Raw genomic sequence first — 13675 nt, 5'->3', positions numbered from 1 at the left:
TGACCTGCAGTAACACCCGAACCCTGTGTTCCTAAGTGCCAAATAATGCCAAACCTCTAAGGTGAGGCCCCATATATTGGGGCTAAAACTCTGGAAGTAGTCTCTGGCAAAAAGATTTTTTATTTGGATGTGAGTTTATTTACATTAAGGCCTTACAAAGGCAGGAAGTCACATTTTGTGGCACATTTAACAAAATGTATTGACTGAAAATAAGGCTGGGATTGTCCCAGAAAACCTAGGACCTGCAGTCACACTGGACTCTAGCAGTCCTGTGACCAGCAAGTCAGGACCCAAAATCTTCAGCTAGGATACTTGAGTATCCAAGCACAGCCATGCCGGTAAGTCCCACGCAAACCTCAGTCCATCTGAACTGCATCTAGTTCATCCAAGAAACGTTGGCACTTCCCCATCAGTACCTTGATGGCTTCACTCACTAGCACCTCTGGCGGCAACACCCCTGTTGACTCGACAGAAACTGGAAACCAAAGAGACACTTCAGCTCAGGCAGGGCTCGCAAAAGCTCCCGTATTAAGCTACGCAGATTCTACATCTGGACTCTACAAAGAAGCGGCAGCACCAAAGACCTGCCCCACTTCACCCTACGCCCCCAACCTGACACTCACAGATATAGTGGTCCCGAACTCGAGCAAGTCGTACAACCTTCTTTAGCTTCTCGTTCCGGAACACTTCTCTGCTGAAGGTATCTAGCCGGGGATTGGCAACTCGGGCCACCTTTTTACCTAGTGAAAACAAACCGTGTTCTAAATACACGAGCCCAGAGCTTTCACTTATGCTACCTTCACAGGAAATATACTTTAGGTCCTGACCTGAACGGGTATCCCAAATGTCATACCTTGGACTTCCTGCACCTCAATAACACCAGGCGAGAAGCACCGCCTCAGCTCCTCCGCTGCATCCCCTTCCACAGGCTCAAGCAGGGTGATGTCTGGCAGAAGCCTGTAACTGGCTGTTGCCACAGGTGAAAACTTGGCATGATCCTTGCCTGGAGGGAAGAGAGTAAAACAGCCTGGGGGGAAACCTTCACATTCTACAAACCCCTAACGGCAGAGGCCCACCAGCTTGCTCCTTGTTAGGACATCGCAGCTGAGCCCTTCAGTCACACCTCACTCTACTGTAATCAAACCACTCTGCCCAGGACAGCCAACAAAGTTCTTACCAATGCCCTTGACACAGTGCATGAGTAAGTCAATCTCCTGGCCAGGCCGAAGCTGAGCGATGAGAATATCATCATGCACTGGTCTGATCGTGCCCTCTGGGAAGAGGTCAGCCTGATTCCCCAGGGGCACCCATGTCATGTGCCTGGTGTACACTGGGGAAAGAAGCACATCAGAAAAGCCTCACTCCTTAAAACCAGCACCTACCAAGAAGTGGGCCTCTTGCTCGCCCTACCACTACTTACCTTTATGGTTCACATAGAGTTCATTGGGGTCAGAGGAATCCTTAGCAGCATGGGGGTTCCGAGTGCACCTGACCTGAAGCCGAAACTGTAGAGTATCTATCTCTGTACCTTCTTCATCTCCTGCACAAAGGGAGAACGTAGAAGCTGTTAAAGAACTACTGAACATTTGGGTGCTAGGCACTATGCTGAGTGCATTAACTTAAATTTATCGTTTAGTCTTCCGGACAAGTTACAGTAGGCAAGGGCAAGTGTTCACACAGATAAGAACAGATACACACCAAAAGATCAGTAACTTGCTCGAGGTCATACAGTAATCAATCCAGGATTTGAACACAGGCAGTATGACTCCAGAATCTACTTCAGAAAAGAGCTGCTCCCATTTTCCCAAAATTTCATTTTCTCTCTCACCTTGGTTCCGATATTCAAAAAGACGGGGATCAGCATGAATGGGAATGAGCCCCAAGCGATGAGCAAGGATCTCATCCTGGACAATGGAGGTGTTGTTGTACACCAGGACCTTTTCCACAGCCATGGTTGGCACCTGCCCAAGAAAACAGAATCGTTCTCCAACAAAGACCCTACAGATTCCCCATTTACTCCCACTTCCTGACAGGGGGACCTCTTCCTAAAAGAAGAATTGCTTAGTAAAAAGTGTATGAGGAATGTTCAGCAAAACTGCAAGAAAACTAAAGGAAAGGGGCACCTTGAGACAATTCTACAAGTATGGTGATGTCACAGTTTCCCACGCAACTCCACCTTTGTCACCAAAATAAATACCTCAGCTAATAAAATGCGCCGAAAAGCATTGGCAATGGCTGCGTCAATTCCCACCATGTCAAACTCCAATGAGTTTTCATCCAAGTGCACTATATCCACACGGAAATTCTGCGGGGACAGAAAAAGCACTAAATGAAGCCTGCTCTCTGGAGTCAACACCTTCCCCCCTGGACATTCCTCCCAGTGTATTAACATTCGCACTCACCCAAGAACCTCCCTTTGACCAGGTGTCCCTGATAAATGTTCCTTTCCCCCCCAATCCCTTATTAGGCTCTTGAAAAGTTTCCCTGTTTTCATCCTCTACTTACGTAAAATTCTCTGTAATGTGGCTTCCAGCCCAACTATCCTCAGAAACTATTCTACTAGAGAATAGGCTTCCATACTGCTTAATGGAGTTGACATTACTCAATCCTTATCCTACTAGACTTCTCTGCTGCATTCAGCATTGATAGAATCCCTTCATTTTCGAACTCTGCCTTGACTTCTGAGTACCAATCTTCTGGTTCTCTTCCTCCTTCTCTGACGAATCCTTCTAAATTCACTTTCTTCTACTCACTTCACCAATGTCACTATTTCCCAGGTTTTTCTGTCTCTCTCCAAGATGACCTCAATCACACTCATGGTTTTAACAACCACATATACTAAAAAACCCCAAATTATATCTCACTTCTGATCACATTTCAAACACACCTAGTACTAGCCTGCTAAACTTCTCCATATACAGGAAACTTAAATGCAGCATCATTCCCTTCCCCTAGATCTATTTCTCATCAGTAAATGACACCACCAGCCATCAAAGCAGCTCCTCAAATTAGGTCCGTTTATATTTCCTCCTCAAAGCCCACACCAAAGCAATTATCAAACTTACCTTCTATATCCCTTTTGCTCTATTTTCCTGATTACAATCTTAGTTCATGTTTTCAACCTCAGTTCCTCTATGCAATTCTGTCACAAATCTGACTGCCCTATTGGATCTTCAACTCGTTCTGTCCCAATCATTTAGGCTGCAGATCATGTCCACTTCAGAGCTCTTCAAACACTCCCTATTACTTACAGGGTCTAAGATGCACTTCAATCTTGCCTACCACTCATGCTCCCCATTTTACATTCTAGCAATAATAAACTGCTTGGACGTTCCTGGAACACAGTTCACAAAGCCTTTATAATTTCGCTTCTAGTCTTAGTCCCTCCTCACCCTTCCCTGTTCTCAGATTCTACTCATCAGGGCTCAATCCAGATGTCATCTTCTTCAGGAAGTAAATCTTCCATACCGCTGCCCCCAACCCCATTCCCCTTCTAGATTAAGTGCCTTTGTGGGATCACCCCATCCCCGGTTGTCCTTATCTCTATCAACCGCCTTTACCGCATTACACTGGAATCACTTACGTACGTTCTTCTCCCACAAGACTAAACATCTTGCTCCTCGCACAGGGCAGAAACCGTGTACACGAAGCGCCTTAGCACATTGCTCAAACGTTTTAGGAACGGAGCATACCACAAGGGCTGCTTCTGAGGCACAGGCTGCCCAGATACACGGTCGGTTCTTAACACCCTCTCCAAATCCACGTACCTTCTCGAAGCGGTCTTGGTCCCAGGCATCATCATAACCCGAATAGTTACCAGGAAAGTCAGTGGTATGAACCTAGAGCAAAAAGACGGGAGTCTGCGAAAGGGCAGGTAAGGCAAGCCCGCCCAACCCCACCCCATCCCTGTCCCACTCTCATTTTTCCTTCCCGAGTTCAAGGCCATAGGCTTACATTGCGAACCCCGAACTCTCCTAGAACCACGCGGGTCCGCATTTCTTCCACCGCCTGAGCAGCCGCCATCTTCAACCCCTCCACGTGACTAGGGCAGCAAACTGGCGCGCGCGCGCCCCCACCTCCGTCTCCGTGGCAACGCACCCGGGATCTAAGTATCGCGAGACTCTGCCCAGACTCCGTCCACGTCCCCAGCTTCCGGAAGTTTTGGCCAAACATCCGGGTTTCTCCTTTTTGCGTTCCGGTTGAACTCACCTCTCTTTCTCGCCCCTGGACATCTCCCTTCTTCAGGCCCGCGTCTCTCCCACTCCTCCGCGCGCTGGACTAGCGCGGGCTTCAGTGACGGGAGCCCTCGAGGGACATGGCAACTACAGCGGCGCCGGCCGGCGGCGCCCGAAGCGGGGCTGGTCCGGAATGGGGAGGGTTCGAAGAAAATATCCAGGTAATCGCCCCAAGGCTCCGGCTGCTACCAGCCCCGGGGCTGGCAATCGCCCTGAGGTGTCGTGGAGACTCTCCCTCGGAGCTTGGAAATCTGTTCCATTTGCAACACTTGTTCCCTCCTTTGGATCTTGGTATACACGAAAGTCTGTGGGACTAGTGCCGACCTGAAAGGTCCAGCCAGAGGGCCTCAGCTCTCTGCGCCCCCCTGCTCTTGCTTTCCAGACAAGTTTGTGTTGGCCGATCGGGGTCAGGCATGGCGAGGGAGCGGGCGGTATTCACTGGCACTGGCTAAAACCATGCTGCGTGCACAGCCTGGTTTGGGGGTTGGAAAAGACAAAGGAAATGGGTACTTTTGCAGCCCTCTGAGAATTTAACTGGGAAGGTAGAAGAAAGACATATATGCAAGACAGGGAATGGGTTTCCCAGGCTAGAAAAGAGAACCAGACAACCAAGCATTCTGAGAGCAAATGAGGGAAAGAGAGCGGCCTGATCTATGGCGATTCCAAGCCATATCCCCAGCAGTGGACTAACAAAGTCCCAAACCCTGCGACCAATAGGAGGACGTACAGGTGGAGCAGAAAGATCTTGCACTCCAGAAGCCATTGTCTTCACAGGGTGGAGGCTCAGCTGTGATTGACATGGAGAACATGGATGATACCTCAGGCTCCAGCTTCGAGGACATGGGTGAGTTGCATCAGCGCCTGCGCGAGGAAGAAGTAGATGCCGATGCAGCTGCTGCGGAAGAGGAGGATGGGGAGTTCCTGGGCATGAAGGGCTTCAAGGGACAGCTGAGCCGGCAGGTGGCTGATCAGGTAAGCAAGACTGGATCCCTAGCAGGTGGAAAAGTATGCCTAGGCAGGCCGCAAGTTCTGAAGTTGTGTTGAAGCTCACCCCGCGTTGTCTGACCCCATAGAACCATGTAGAAATCCAATGGAAAATAAGCAACGGGGACTATAGTCTAGGGTCTCACAATCCCAACCCACCCCACTTCTGTCTTCCTTACTTCAGATGTGGCAGGCAGGGAAGAGACAAGCCTCCAGGGCCTTCAGCTTGTACGCCAACATCGACATCCTGAGACCCTACTTTGATGTGGAGCCTGCCCAGGTGCGAAGCAGGTGAGGATCCTTCTCCTAACACCTAATCCTTCATCCAAACCACAACCAGATACCAAGCCCTTAGGCTCCCCTCTTCATGGCCCCACCAGCCCTCATCATTGCACCTGTACCCCAGCTACACTGTATGTCTTACCAGTCACAGAACAGGACATGGTGATAACACATTGCCTTCCTCCTCTTCCTTGTGTAGCAAACTACTCTTCTTCTCTCAACACCTAGCTCAGATGTCACCTCTGTCCCCCATTCCTCAACCCCATTCCCAGTTTGTCCTCTCCTGGTGTTCCTACAGAACTCTGTGCTTTCCTCTAACAGGTGACACTTGGGCGATGCTGATTCCGGGTCAGTCTCCCCAGAGACCTCAGAAACAAGCTCAGTTTTATTTTATTTATTTTTTTTATTCCCACCACCAGAACAGTCTCTGAACCACAATATCAGCACATAGTTTTGAATGACTTTTCAAGAAGTGGATCTAATTTTGGTTTGGATCTTTTGTTCATCCTTTAATTTAAGCAATATTTATCAAATACCCAGTACCACTTAGCAGCCATTTATTAAGCATTTGCTCTGTGCTGGGCCCTGTAATACTTAGGTCTCATTGAAGACAGAGGGTGAAGATGCTGGGAGCCTTGCCTTCGAGTGCAGTTACAATAGAGCATTTATTTGCTCTGATGGAACACACAGAAGGGACACCTGACCCAGAGTAGGTAGAGGGTGGGACAGGATAGGTTTTCCAAAGGAAGTAAAATGAAGCCACAATCCAAGGTATTGTTAAAAGTTGGCCACCTAAGAAGTGGGCAGAAGTGACTTGTACTTTTATTCCTTCTGTGTGGAGTTTTCATACCAGTTCACATGTACTTTCCGAGACGATGTTCAGTGGTGCCTGGAGAAATTGGTAAGCAGGAAGATGCAGGAGACACACTGGTTCCCTCCAGTAAACCTTTCCCTCTAAACCTCTCCCAGGGCTTCATCATCACAGCCCTGAATTCTTGGCATTCTCTGCTGAGGTTTGCCTGTCTTTAAAGGGGAGCAGGTCAAATAGGTAAATCGCCAAGCCCTCTCACAAGGCCCAGGTGGGCTTTCTGAGTTCTCCATATTGCTTCTGCATGTTAGCACAGTATCCGAAGGATGTCCTTCCTGGGAGCATTTTTAGGGACAAGGAAGTTATTTTCTCATTCCTTGTCTGTCTTTACTACCCTCTTTTCCCTTTGCCATCTAGCATGTTCTCTGGAGTTAGAGATGTAATAAGATTCAGGCCCTCCAGAACTTCATAGCCTAGGGCTACTCATCTCTCCTCTCCCCTCTTCTCCCAGGCTCCTGGAGTCCATGATCCCTATCAAGATGGTCAACTTCCCCCAGGTGAATACCCAAGGTAGCATGTCTGGAAGAGCTGGGGGAGGCACGAGGGCAGAGGGTGGGGCCACCAGGCAAAGCCAAGGAAGACATAAACAGAAGAGCCATTGTACCCTCCAGCCTGAATGAGTTGGTATATTGACAGAAAATCGCAGGTGAACTCTATGGACCTCTCATGCTGGTCTTCACGCTGGTTGCCATCCTCCTCCATGGGATGAAGACATCTGACACCATTATTGTAAGCAGGACAAAGGACTTTGGGGGGTGGCTGAACTAAGTTGAAAGCTGCCCACGATGGAGTGAGGTAGAAGCAGCCCCTGAGGAAAGCCCTAGGTGAGGCTGAGTCCAGAGGCCTCCCAGGACTAAGCAGAGCCTTCACCCCACAGCGGGAGGGCACCCTGATGGGTACAGCCATTGGCACCTGCTTCGGCTACTGGCTGGGTGTCTCGTCTTTCATTTACTTCCTCGCCTACCTGTGCAACGCCCAGATCACCATGCTCCAGATGCTGGCATTGCTGGTAAGGAGTCCAGCATGGTGGTGGGCAAGGGTGGTCTTAAAAAGAGCAGCCAGGCCTTGCTCTGCATCTGTCCTAGGGCCCCAGGGCCTGGAATGGGATGAGCTGGCCAGTGGATCATTTATTTCTCAGAGTCTCCATGAGAGCTCAGAGGCCAGCCCGGCCTGAGTGATTTTCCTCCCCACCATTTTCTTTCCTAGGGCTATGGCCTCTTTGGGCACTGCATTGTCCTGTTCATCACCTATAACATCCACCTCCATGCCCTCTTCTACCTCTTCTGGTTGCTGGTGGGTGGACTGTCTACTCTACGCATGGTAAGCTGGGCAAGAGGTTGCCAAGGGTGGGCTAACCTCCCAGGGAGTTAGGGAAAACCGCCCAGACCTTGGGCTGAACCCCACAAAGGGCTCCAAATGGCTAAGAGCCCAAAAGTGGTTCCGCTCTGGGTAGGAGTGTCTTCTCCACACTGCTCACTTTGGAGCTAGGCCCTCTGAGCTGTATTCCTGTGGCCCTAGGTGGCAGTGTTGGTGTCACGGACTGTGGGCCCCACACAGCGGCTGCTCCTCTGTGGCACCCTGGCCGCCCTACACATGCTTTTCCTGCTCTATCTGCATTTTGCCTACCACAAGGTGGTAGAGGGTAAGTGACAGGAGGGCCTGAATGTGGGGGAAGAAGGGAACAGCTTCCTCGGGCAGGGTCGAGCCAACTCTCACCTTCCATTCTCCTCCTTTCAGGGATCCTGGACACGCTGGAGGGCCCCAACATCCCGCCTATGCAGAGGGTCCCCAGAGACATCCCTGCCGCGCTCCCTGCTGCTAGGCTTCCTGCCACCGTGCTCAATGCCACAGCCAAGGCTGTTATGGTGACCCTGCAGTCACACTGACCCCACCTGAAACCCTTGGCCGGCCCCCTCTCCCCCCATCTTCGGAGCAGAGGAAGATTAAAGAACAGTATTGATGACCTGTGTCTTTTTGATGGGGTCTGCAGCTGCCTCAGAGCTGTAGCCACTTAAGCAACTCCCTGATGCCTCTTGGGGCTTCTGAAGGGCACAAGGCCAGGAACCCCTGGCCAGGACTGCAGGGCTCTGCAGCCAGTGCAGAAAGTGGGTCAGCTCCTCTGAGGCCCTCTCTCCACCTACTCCTTCCTTGCTCTTTAACTCTCCCACGGTGTCTTGCTAAATATAGACTTGGTAATTAAAATATTGATTGAAGTTTGGAACTGCAGCTGCCATTCCAGTGGTCCTCCCTGCCACCCTACTTCCTATACACTTTGCTGTTTTTCTGTCACTGGTGGTAATGGCACGTGTTCTCTCTTTTATACCCTCATCCAGGCAGGATGATGGTGGGACAGCCCAGACTACATTGAAAGCAGTAACTGAACCTGGAACCTGCCCCTGAGGGCAGGGGACACCTGACCCATGGAGCAGCAGGGAGGCCTCAGACACAGGAACCATTAAGTCTGATGGAGGAGTGCACCCAGCTTGAGTGGGCTCAGCCTCACTCGGGACACCAGTGGAGCAGTGACAATTGGTCAAAAACTTCAATTCAACCCCATGTAATTACAAGGTTCTTATGTATCTGGCCCATTGCCTAGGGATAATTTTCCTGTGGGAGCTCACATTTGAAGCCAAACTTGGCTTTGTGCTGGTTATACTGGGGCCAGAGGAACAAAGCCATCGGTTTCTTCTGTCCTTTTCAGGAGTGCTATTCGTTCCTAAAAACAACCAGCACCCCAAGCATAGCACCATCCACCCCACCATCCATTTAATCGGCTCTACTTAACGAGTTAAATCAGGTGGTTAATGAAATAGAATTGTCGACCTCCCTTCACTATGCTTATTATTTTTTTTTTTTTTTTACCTTTACCCGAGTTAATCTGGGTCAGCATCTTTCCCTCCTAGTAAAAGGCAAGAAAGATGTGCCCTTCATTTGCCCTATGTGGCCCCACGTTGGGGGCACTTTGTCCACTTGGTGATGGTGTGGATCAGGTAACATGGGGCCTCAGGTAACTCAGGTGACATGCCCTTATGTGGACAGAGTGCGAACAGAACAGCACTGTGTACCCTCTGCAGTGTACTCTTCCTGAAAGTTCCAGCCCACTTAACAGTTGTCACCACTCCAGGTCGCCGAATCTAGCACGCCCTTTAATTGGGCTACCCCAATGTCACAGGTACGGAGAGGCTCGGTCACTGACGTCAGCATCTGGGGAAGGGGTGGCACCAGCACCCTGCACCTACTTGAGGCTTACCTGGCCCAGGGACCCTTCAGGGTGCCCGTGTGCCTGGCAGCTACGACCACCTCTGCCCGTGGTCCCCCGAGGCCTCCGCTGCGGGGCAGCCATCTTGGCGAGGGGCGAGGGGAAGTGCTCACCTGCCGCCCCGCCCCTCCTCAGCGTGCGCGGCGCCGCTCGTCAAGGAGGGCGGGCGAGGCCCGGATTACGGGGTCGTGGGGGCCTCCAAACTGGATGGGAGGGCGTGCACAAGATGCAGGCGAAGACACCGAGGGTCTGGCCCTTAGGGAGAAGGAACGACGGCGGAATGGGCAGAAGCAGCTGGTAACAGTCCCAAATGCCACCTCCACGTGACGTGACTGCCTTCTCCCTGCCACACCCCCTGCTCCTCCCAGGCCTCAACTCTACTACCTACTTTCCGAGCGGTGTTCGGGCCCACGCCCAGGGGAAGGGCGGCCCCACCGCTCCAGAGCTCCCGGTGTGCGCAAACCCGGAGCCGCGTGGCCTAGGCCGGGCAGGGGGCGGGGCGAGCGGCGGTGACGCGACCGTTGCCATGGGAACCCACCGCCCGCTCAGGCGCAGGAGCCGCAGCCCCAGCCGGTGCTGCCGCCCGCCGCCGGCTGCCCGCTGCCCGCCCGCCCGCTTCGGGCTCTCCCAGCGGGGCGGTAGGGGAGCCGGACTGCAGGAAGGGAGAGAGCAGATGCGGCCTCCGAGCCGAAGCGGGTCCCGCATGACCTGAACCGAGGTCCCTAAGCCGCCGCAGCGACCGCGAGGAACGAGGACAAGCGCGAAGCAGCGCCCGCCTGGCCCCGGACCGCGCGCTCTGGCCCGTCTCCCAGACACGGACGGCACGGTCCGCCCCGACCCCAGCGCCGCGCGGTCTCAGCCCAGCCGGCGACCTCAGAGCCTCCGCAACCTCCGCGGGCCCCGAAGCTCTTTGCCTTCGCCTTCGCCGCCGCCGCAGCCGCCGCCCCCGCCCCCGCCGCAGCCGCCGCAGCCGCCTGTACCTCTGCCACCGCCTCTGCCCCCGCTCCGTCCGCGACCCAAGCCCAGGCCCCGACCCCAGCCGCGACCCCGCCCTCGGCCCCGCCAACCTCGGCCGCGGCCCGCGCCCCGGCCCCGGAGGCCCAGCCGTGGGTACGATGCTGCCCAGCTCCATCCAGATTTCGGGGGAACCGCTGTCAGGCGCCGAGGTGCGGGACATCTGCCGCGGCCTGCGCGACAACGCCGTGCGCCTGCTCTCACTGCGCGGCTGCCGCCTCTGCGACCGCGACTTCGGCCGCATCTGCCGGGCCCTGGCCGGGGCCACGTCCCTGGCGCAGCTCAACCTTAACCTAGGCGTCGTGTCCAGTCCCAGCCGCATCAAGCAGCTGGCAGAGGCGCTGCGGACCAACCGCTCCATCCAGTCCCTCTTGTGAGTGCGCTCCCTCGCAAGGGGGTCCCGGGCACTGCATCCCTCTTCACACGCCCCCTGCCACCGCCTGTTCCTCCACACACCTTCCTGTAGCTATCTCTGCACCAGCCTGTCTTCTCACCCCTGTACACCATCTCCCCATCCCTCTGCCCATGCCTCCACGACCCCCTCCTAGCACATCCCTTACCTCCGGGCTTTGCACCCGCAGCCCCACCCCAAATGCGATGGGATACCCACCCCTTTCTGGCAGGGCACGTGTACCTCCCCACCTAATCACCGGCCTTGACTTCTTGGGAGCAGCTCCTCAGGTCTCAAGAAGGAACTCTCCTGGGGATTAGACCCCTGCCCCTACATTTGCCCACTGAAGAATCCCAACCCACCAACCCACCACACTCCTCTGTGCTCTGTCCTGGATCTCAATCCCTAACCTAGAAAAGAAGCCAAATTCCCCTTCTACCTGTATTCCTTTAGAATCTAGAATTTTCTTTCTCCCTCCCCAGGGCCTCTCCCAAGTGCTATGACAGGTATCCTTCTCACCTTTAGGGCTCACATAAGGGAAGGGGATCCTTCCCTTACAGATAGGGCTGATGACTGCAGTGACCTTTGCTCTCTGGTCTCACCCCCTCAGCCTACATGGGAGTCCCCTGACAGATGCAGGGCTGGCCTTGCTGAACCCAGCCCTGGCCCTCCACCCTGCCCTTGTGGCTCTGGACCTGGGGGACTGCATGCTGGGTGATGAAGCCATCAACCTCATCTGTGGCCTCCTCCCCCCAGATGGAGCCAAGTCAGGTGAGAGAGAGGCCCTGCTGAGGGCATGGGCTGGTATGGCCTTGATGAAAAAACCAGGTGCAGAGAGCAGGGGGTGTGGTCCAAAGCTGAGGGCTCTGAATGTGGGTGAGAATGTGTTTTAAATCCTCTCAGGAAGGAGATGGATTGGGGCCTCAGCAGAACAGAGACTCAGGCATCCAGGCTGCAGTGGACAAGGAAGGCATGTGTCTCTAATGGCCCTGGAGCTCTGTGGTGGGGGTAGGGTGGCTCTCTGCCACCAGGGAAACCCCAGAGATCCAGGGCAGGGGAGGGGCTTAAAGAGGAACAGACTCCATCCTGGTTTCTCCCTTCGATTCTGCCCAGGCTTGAAGGAGCTAACGCTGAGTGCCAACCCTGGCATCACCCCTAAGGGCTGGAGCCGCCTCGCGATTGCTGTGGCCCACAGCTCCCAGGTCCGCGTCCTCAATCTGGACTACAACCCCCTGGGTGAGGCTCAAGGAAGCCCCGTGCGAGTCTCACCACCCCATCCCCATCCAAGAGCTCCAGTTCAGGACCCTTTGGTTGTCATGGTAACCCCACCACGGTGCGGGGGGGGGGGGGGGGGGAAGGAAGGGGGATCTGGAAGATAGCAGAGAAGCCGCTTATGTGGAGGACCAAATGACCAACAGGTGCATCAAAGTATCCATCACCACCCCTGGGCCTGGCTTGCTTCATCGGTTCACTGGCCACAGTGCCCCCCTATTGGCCACCTACCAACTGTCAGCATTTGCTGACACTGGGGAGGCAGTGGGGAGGAAGGGTTAGCAGGCCCGCTCACGACTGCAGGTGACTGTGTATGTGTGCTGCCTCCCCAGGTGACCATGTGGCAGGGATGCTGGCTGTAGCTGTGGCCTCCAGCCGCACCTTAGAAGTCCTAGACTTGGAGGGCACAGGGCTCACCAACCAGTCAGCTCAGGTGAGAAGTTTTCATGTCTGGGTATGGGCTAGAGGTGGGGGTGCAGGGGAGCTCACGTGTCTGTGGACATACTGAAGGGGTGGCAGGCTGGAGTGTGAAGCCGCCTTAACTGTGTTCCTCCTCTTCCGCATTCTTCCCCCACCTCAGACCCTGCTGGACATGGTAGAAAATTACCCCACGGCTTTGCGGAGCCTGGTGTTGGCTGAGAACAGCATTAGCCCAGAGCTGCAGCAACAGATCTGTGACCTCCTCTCAGAGGGAGAGGAGGAGGAGGAGGTGGCGGGAGGGGCTGGCGACACCCAGGAACGAGAGAGAGGGCGGGAGCCTGCTGCCCACCAGAGGAGCAGCAGCTCCTGGATGTGCCCCAGTGGTAAGAGCCCCAAGGGTTGATCAGAGCCAGATCTGGAAGAGGCCCGGGACCAGGGAGAGTGGGTGTGGGAAACCTAGGCTGTCTCTCACCAGATTTGTGTCCCTGGTGGAATGAATGGCGGTCTGAACACCCCTCTGCCCTTCCACAGATCCCAGCTCTCAGATGGTGCTCATGACTTCAGGACTCGGTGACAGTCTGTTGGCTGAGACCGAGATGTGACTCTCCACTTGGGCTTCTGCACATCATTACATTTTGTCTATGTCCCCAGCACCTTGTCCCAAATATCAGGGTCAGGCCCTGGGGCCTGGGAGGGAGGGAGGGTGGGGGGTGGCTGGGGCTCTGGTAGCTCCCGGCAGTGGTGGGAAGCTCTGGAAGCTGACTGAGCAACAGCCTCGGGGGTACTTGAACCCAAGGCAACGCCTCTGGACTTGTTGGCAGCTCTGGCTGCAACCCGCTGGCTCGGAAGAGATTTTATTAACTCTACAACCTGGTGTGTGGCTGTGGTCCCTGGGGGGCTGGCAGTAGGGGAGGAATTGGAACTATTAGACACTAGGGGGCAGTGCCACC

The 13675-nt window shown here is 54.3% G+C and overlaps 3 protein-coding genes across 6 annotated transcripts; 2 read left to right on the top strand and 1 right to left on the bottom strand.

The window, feature by feature from the left end:
* Positions 1-102: 102 nt before the first annotated feature.
* POLR1C (RNA polymerase I and III subunit C) lies at positions 103-4105 on the bottom strand. 2 transcript variants are annotated; one of them, XM_025925469.2, is made up of 9 exons: positions 3955-4105; positions 3768-3839; positions 2198-2305; positions 1829-1961; positions 1421-1540; positions 1178-1330; positions 854-1003; positions 624-740; positions 103-475 (listed from the first exon to the last, which is right to left on the bottom strand). In XM_025925469.2, exons 1-9 carry the CDS (start codon positions 4021-4023, stop codon positions 357-359), a joined length of 1041 nt encoding a protein of 346 aa, XP_025781254.1. In that variant the 5' UTR covers positions 4024-4105; the 3' UTR covers positions 103-356. The 2 variants fall into 2 exon arrangements, with proteins under 2 accessions (XP_025781254.1, XP_086563075.1); XM_086706949.1 differs by having other exon boundaries at positions 3768-3860; positions 3955-4041.
* A 59-nt stretch (positions 4106-4164) lies between these two features.
* Positions 4165-9201, top strand: YIPF3 (Yip1 domain family member 3). 3 transcript variants are annotated; one of them, XM_086706950.1, is made up of 10 exons: positions 4166-4396; positions 5010-5207; positions 5404-5510; positions 6821-6866; positions 7006-7098; positions 7247-7378; positions 7576-7689; positions 7888-8011; positions 8107-8234; positions 8703-9201. In XM_086706950.1, the coding sequence occupies exons 1-10, from the start codon at positions 4316-4318 to the stop codon at positions 8709-8711; spliced, it is 1032 nt and encodes a 343-aa protein (XP_086563076.1). In that variant the 5' UTR covers positions 4166-4315; the 3' UTR covers positions 8712-9201. The 3 variants fall into 3 exon arrangements, with proteins under 3 accessions (XP_086563077.1, XP_086563076.1, XP_025781037.2); XM_086706951.1 differs by lacking the exon at positions 7888-8011 and having other exon boundaries at positions 4165-4396; XM_025925252.2 differs by lacking the exon at positions 8703-9201 and having other exon boundaries at positions 4167-4396; positions 8107-8595.
* Positions 9202-10159: 958 nt separating this feature from the next.
* LRRC73 (leucine rich repeat containing 73) lies at positions 10160-13594 on the top strand. Its single transcript, XM_025925820.2, has 6 exons — positions 10160-11015; positions 11644-11804; positions 12147-12269; positions 12638-12738; positions 12886-13108; positions 13257-13594. Exons 1-6 carry the CDS (start codon positions 10744-10746, stop codon positions 13325-13327), a joined length of 951 nt encoding a protein of 316 aa, XP_025781605.1. The 5' UTR covers positions 10160-10743; the 3' UTR covers positions 13328-13594.
* The last annotated feature ends 81 nt before the right edge of the window (positions 13595-13675 follow it).

The sequence above is a fragment of the Puma concolor genome, chromosome B2 (genome assembly GCF_028749965.1).
Source record: "Puma concolor isolate L17-30 chromosome B2, mPumCon1.1.hap2, whole genome shotgun sequence".
NCBI classification, from domain to species: Eukaryota; Metazoa; Chordata; class Mammalia; order Carnivora; family Felidae; genus Puma; species Puma concolor.
The sequence above is the reverse complement of the archived record's forward strand: the minus strand, read 5'-3'. Positions and strand labels throughout refer to the sequence as shown.